The sequence below is a fragment of the Thalia democratica genome, chromosome 7 (assembly GCF_965202585.1).
Source record: "Thalia democratica chromosome 7, ktThaDemo2.hap1.1, whole genome shotgun sequence".
Lineage (NCBI taxonomy): Eukaryota > Metazoa > Chordata > Thaliacea > Salpida > Salpidae > Thalia > Thalia democratica.
In genome coordinates this window covers 38,675,331-38,681,620 of record NC_139171.1, presented here as the reverse complement: position 1 = coordinate 38,681,620, position 6,290 = coordinate 38,675,331, and the positions used below count along the sequence as shown (strand labels likewise).

The window sequence follows — 6,290 nt, the reverse complement described above, 5'->3', positions numbered from 1 at the left end:
TCCTTTGCTTATTTTGGTTTAGAACTAGCATAATTTTTAGTTTATTAATTTAACGTAAAAATTCTGAATGTTAAAGTACATTTGCCATTTTACTAAATTTATTCAGCTCAAAAGTTCGAGTTTACCAAGATTAAGAAGTTAAAAAATACCAGCAATTCATGTTTTTTTTTAATTGTACAGAAATTTTTAAATTTAATCATCGTTATGATAATAAAAAAGCAAAAATTAAATTACTTTTGAAGATTTTATGGGTATATGATAGTAATATTTAAACAAAAAGTTTCAAATTACTTTGTTTATAGTACTTATTTGTTGTTTCTAATTTTTTAATCTATTGAAAATTAAAACAATAAAAAAAAATGTAATAAACTTTGACAAATAAATGAGAATAAAACATTCATGTTTATTGACAAATTAAGGATTTCTGATAAACTTTATATGATTGTTAAACTAAAGTTGACTTATACAAATTGTAATCAATTTACTTTGACTTTACTCTTTTTTTACAAGTTATCACTAACAACTACACTTATTTATCTACTGCTGTATAAACACTTGAAAAACATTACAAAGCTACAAAACAAAAAAGTCTAAAAACTGTGTAGTGAACCTAAATCAGCTAAGTTCTTAAAACTTGGTTCACTGGCTAATGTAAACCTAAACTATTGCCAATCATACTTTAAGGTTTAGTTTCAGTGTTTCTGTGTTTTTCTCCCCTCAACCGCAAAATATCGTTGCTGTACTGCTGCTCGCGGACCAGATCGGCGTTTTGCTTTTCAAGTTGTTGCCTTTAAATAAATTATTATTAATATGTATTATCATTTTATTAAAACAACTTGTTCGTGCAAAGATACTGAAGCTTTTATTATTTTTGTTAGAGGACATTTAGAATATGTTGCGCGTTCATTTTAGCAACAAACTTGTGTTCATTTAGCATGGTGCTTCTTTTGAGTAATTCCATGAGCTCGGTACGCAGATTTTTGTTTTCGGTTTTCATCAGTTTTGCGTGCTCTTCCAAACATATAACAGCTTTCTGTGAAAATTCTAAACTGATATATTTGATTTTTTTGAACGTGACGTTTCAATCAACTTTGCTAAATTACGTTGCATTGCAGTGTAGACTAGGGTTTTTCAAAGGAGGAAATTTTAGTAAGTTGGGAGCAATAACTAGTAAGGTCGATAAGGGAAAATTTTTGGCAGTCATAATTTTTTTAGGTTGCTGTTATACAAACTTTGGTTTGCTTTTTAATATTTTACGCTGAAGTAGGATTCAAACTTTGAATCACAAACTGGACAATATCAGGGAGCGATAATTAATAAAGGGGGCAAGTGATTATGAAATTGAGCTTGGAAAACCCTGCCATAGACTGTATTGAATATCAATTCTTCAAAAATTAACTTTAAACAAATATTTTATGAATATGCTTACTATGACATAGGTACTTATAGATTTTATATAAATACGTATCCTATTTAGTAAACAGTATTTAGCAATATGAGTGAGTTAAGAATTGTTCAGTAATAATTAAAAGGAATGTTTAACAAAAATTAAAAAAAAATTAAAAAGCAAGTTTTGATTAGAATAAAAACAAGTACAAACTTAACTGGTCTAAAGAAAAATAAAACTATATCTTTAACTTAATAGATTTACAATTTTTTCACTCCAATATGATTTCAACTATATACAGACAAAATCATTATTACGTGAACAATCGCTACAAAATTTATAATTCAAAAATAAACTTTATTTGCTTCTCTAGCAAGACGCTTAATTTTTTCGTCCGACTCTTTCGCATAATTTGCTCGTTTTGTCAAAAATTCAGTTTTTATGTTTTGGATCGACTCTGAATATTCATTGCGTTTTTCAACTATTTCTTTTTCTAAATCCTTTATTGCATCTAATTGTTCTTCACGAAGTGCCTAAAAGAAGTGAACAAGAGTAAGAAATTAAAAGTTGAAAAGCTAAAAAACTTTTATATAACTTACTTGATAGTCTTCAAGCTCTTTGTATTCTTGACTTATTTTTGCAAGCACACTTTCTTTTTCCATTAATTGTTCTTTAAGTTCTAAAAAAAAAAATTATGCAAAAACTTATACAAGATGAACAAAGGTATAACTTTAAATTAATGCAAAGTACATCTTAAAATTTCTAATCTTGTCTGACTAAAGTTTTAAACAATTAATATACTTAATCAAAAATAAATTAAAACACTTATTTATTGTCTATATACAAGGTAGCTTACGAACAAAAAAAAGTATAATAAAACAAGTACTTTTTGGGTATGAATAAATCAAATACTTTTTTAATTCTTTAAAGTAATGCTATAAAAATTGAGATAAAGTTAAAGTTAAAAATACGTGTATACCAAACCTTGCATTACCAAAACAGTAATTATATTTTGTATTTAAGTTTTAGATCTATACTATTTTAAACAAATAAGATTAAAATTTAAAAAGTAAACAACTAAATTTTCAGATTTTTTTACCATTATTTCCTGTAAAAAAAAAACAAAAAAATAGAAAGCTAATTTATTATCAAACAACAACTTTATAAAATGGAACACAATAATTATACTAAATATAAACCGAAATCTATGAAAAATATCATAATTGTAGTTTGAAATCTCAAGAGTTTAATTAAGCTTTTCAACAACTTTATTACAGTTGTAGATAGAAAAAACTACTTTTTTAATAACTAATATAGGCTATCAAAAGATACTTTCACATTTTTTAACTTGAAATCAAACAATTGTAGTCTAAAAATAAACCATACAATTATTTATTGTAACTATTTGTATTTGTAAATTAGTTTAGTTAAAGACAATATCTAACAATTTGAAAAAATAGAATTTAACAACCCTAACAGTACTGTTACAGTACTGACAACTTAACTAATATGATATAGTTGTAAAACACTACAACAGCAAAAAAGTAATAAAACTGTACACATAATACATTAAATAGATATCATTTTTTAATTGGCATATAACCAATAAGAAAATAACTAAATACTCAAACAAACATTGTTAAAAATGAAAATTATTGCGTATTTTATTACTGTACCTTCTTTCCTTTGTTCAAAAGTGCTCAAAAGTTGATCTCTTTCCTTGGATACTTTTCTTAACTCAGCTTCATTTTGATCACTCAGACTTATAATAGTATTTTTACGTAGATTTGTTTTCTTGCTCATAAATGCTAGATACTCGTGCTGTATATAAACATAACATTGGTTGAAAAAAAAACATTATTCAACATATACTATCATTTTTATAACTTTACTAGTAAAAAGTAAACTAAAGATAGTGGTAAATAAAAAAACTATTCATCATCTGTTGATATGTATTTTCTTTTACTTAAATTTAATAGACACTATTCCTCATATTTAATCTTTAAACTTTATATACTTTTAAATTTATATCAATAATTAACAGTATAAATATTTTGATCAACACATTGTATAATTTGAAACAAAATTATTTTTTCAATATGAAATGCCTACAATTAAGAAGTTTTTTAAACAAATGAAAATTTTATCTATATTCAAAACAAAACCAATTTGGCACAAAGTTTCTGCTTGAAAAATAACCTGAGTTCTTTGTAAAAGCTAAATTATTTTTATGTCTGTTTTTTAACTTTTATCTCTGCCTTTATACAGTCATACAATAATGTATCACTATTTTAAATAAAACTGAATAAATGCGACTAAATCCTAAAAGCAGAAAAAGAACACCTTTTTAATAATTACCTTAAGTTTGACAATATAAGAGTACTTATTATACATATTTTTTAAAGAAACTACTTAAGGTTTTTTAATAATCAAGGTTTTATGTCTAATTGAAAAGAATGAAAATTTTATCTATAGCTATAGTTTTCCTTAACTCAATTTAAAGTTTTCAGCTTAAGCTCACTGGCTTTATCTTAAAGTAAAATTTATTAAAATATTTAACTAGCTTTGAAAAGTTTTATCACTTAAAAAACTAAAACGTACTCTTATTTGTGCTAGCTAAAAGGTTCACAACTTAACAGACAAAAAAGCTTCTTTTGTACATAATTTATTAAACTTGATTTCAAAAAATTTAATATCTCAATTTTAAATATAATACAGCTTCCAAAAGACAAGGGGACCCAATTGTTTTTAATTTATTTTAACTTGATATTTTTCAACTTATACTATTATAACTCGCATGCTTCTAGTTTGACCTTTTCTTAAATTTCTTCTATTTTACATACTTCAGTCAATATTTTTTAACTTGATACATTTCTTATCTGATTTAACTCACTATTTTTAAAAATTTTAGTTTTATAACTCAATGTTTCTAATTACTTTATTGCAAATCTGTACAACTAAGTAAAAATTTTGTTTTTATTAAGTATAGTATAGTATTAATTTTGTTTTACTTGATCTTTTAAAATTTTAAAATAATATAAACTTTGCATTAAACTAAACATTTACAATATTAGAGTTAGAAATAGAAAGTTAGAACTGTACTTAGTTAAAAAAAATCAAGTTAAATAGTACTTTTTACAAATCATCATTTAAAAAAAGTGTTGAGTAAAAAAGAAACCAATTTGAGTTACAAATAAAAAAATAGAAACAGTTAGTAAGCAATGATAGTTAACCATTGACTAGGTTTCATTAAATACATAATTAGCAAATTAAAAAAAAAACTAACCTGACAAACCTAAACGAGTGTAACCATGACATATAATAGGAAAATGTCAAAACAAAAAATAAACAATTCATAATTTGTTTGTATTTGTATGAAACTTCTTAAAAAATTTTGAGACAAAACTAAACAAGAATGAAAACATATACACAACGTATTGAGCAAAAATTATACTGCATAAAAAGTATTAAAATTAAAATTGAACTTAAATTGCTAAGTTTAAAAAAAACAGGAAACAAACGCTTTCGGTTCTAGTTTGAGCAGCTTCTCTCTGTAAAAAGTCACTTTCCTTTCTTCTAAAAAAAAAACTATTTTAGAATACAATATTATCAAATTTATTTAAAATACTTTAACTTAAATAAAAGTCAATATAAACTAGTCCATAACTATTTTAATTTTTCAAATGCTTTAAATTTTTTAACTTTTAGAACTTACTGATAACTAGAATTTACTCATAAAAACAAAATTATTATTAGAAAACTTTTTTTAAATACTAAACAAAGCACTATTAAAAAATACAGATAATTTAGAATTTAGGAATAGTTGTTAGTTTTTATTTTTTGTGAAAAAATGGTTGAGTACCAAACTAATTTTTAAAGAAAAACATGTTTTAGAACAATATTATAGAACACATGCATAAATTTTTGTTATTAAAAACTAATCTAACAGGGTTTCAACTTCTTCTTTTAATCCACCTAGCTTCACCTGAAGTTCTTCGAGCCTGTTAAATTATTCAAGCATCATAAGTCGTAGCAAAAGTTTTACTACTATGAAAAAGAAAGTTTAAGTTTTAAGAAAAAGCATTTTATGAGTGTATCTAAGATTTAAATGATATCTAAAAACTTAGATCAGAATTTTACAATAACTAGAAAGTATATTATTACAAACAACAAACTGTATATATTTTTTCTATTCTAAGCCTAAAACTAATTGTTTTTAAATAAATTAAAAAATAATATTTTTTAGTTTAACTGTAGATAAATAAGCATAAATTAATTGAAATTTTTCAAGATATAAAGTTATGTCATTAAAAGTAAAGAAAAGTTTTTTGAATATAAACAACGACCAAACTTAAAAAACATAAACATATTTTGCTTAACACTTGAAAATTTCTTTTTTAGAATATTATTTTAATAAGTTTAAAAAAGAAGACATTAACAAATGGATTATTACGAATTATGAAATAACAAATGGAATATGATTAAACCCAGCAGTTTTTTTTGCATAGCATCAACATCTAGTGTAACAAGTTTTAGAATTGGAAATTTTCAAATATAGGTCTATTAAAACTTTTTTATAGAAAAAAAACTAACTCTTGTTGAAGTTGAATTTCAAGTTCTGTGGGTTCAACTGGACCAACATAATCTTTGCTTGTACTACTTTTATCAGTTTTCTTTTTTGGAGGCATGTTTGATTTTTTTATATGATCTAGATAAAGTAGTAATATTAAACTAGAGTAATGTTTTAGTGTTAGGCAAAAAAAATATTTGTATAATAATTAAACATTTAAAAAACAGCTAATGATTGTACAAAAAAGTAGCTAAAACGGAATTTGTTTTGAAAAAACTAAAAACTTATAACATACTAATATTTATGGGATATGTAAGTAAGCATGTTCATTAT

General features: G+C 23.7%; 1 protein-coding gene across 1 annotated transcript; it reads right to left on the bottom strand.

The window, feature by feature from the left end:
- Positions 1-272: 272 nt before the first annotated feature.
- LOC145840635 (coiled-coil domain-containing protein 166-like) lies at positions 273-6,081 on the bottom strand. The gene is made up of 8 exons (XM_082947952.1): positions 5,981-6,081; positions 5,335-5,388; positions 4,909-4,963; positions 3,064-3,208; positions 1,987-2,066; positions 1,744-1,920; positions 921-1,033; positions 273-788 (listed from the first exon to the last, which is right to left on the bottom strand). The coding sequence occupies exons 1-8, from the start codon at positions 6,073-6,075 to the stop codon at positions 680-682; spliced, it is 828 nt and encodes a 275-aa protein (XP_082804078.1). The 5' UTR covers positions 6,076-6,081; the 3' UTR covers positions 273-679.
- Positions 6,082-6,290: the final 209 nt, after the last annotated feature.

Bases quoted from the DNA above. Each gene is read 5' to 3' on its own strand.
- LOC145840635 (XM_082947952.1), bottom strand. From the start codon at position 6,075: ATGCCTCCAAAAAAGAAAACTGATAAAAGTAGTACAAGCAAAGATTAT. The intron at 5,389-5,980 runs GTTAGTTTTTTT...ATAATTTAACAG, and splicing joins GAAATTCAACTTCAACAAGA to GCTCGAAGAACTTCAGGTGA. The intron at 1,034-1,743 runs GTTTATTTTTGA...GAATTTTCACAG, and splicing joins TTGCTAGAGAAGCAAATAAA to AAAGCTGTTATATGTTTGGA.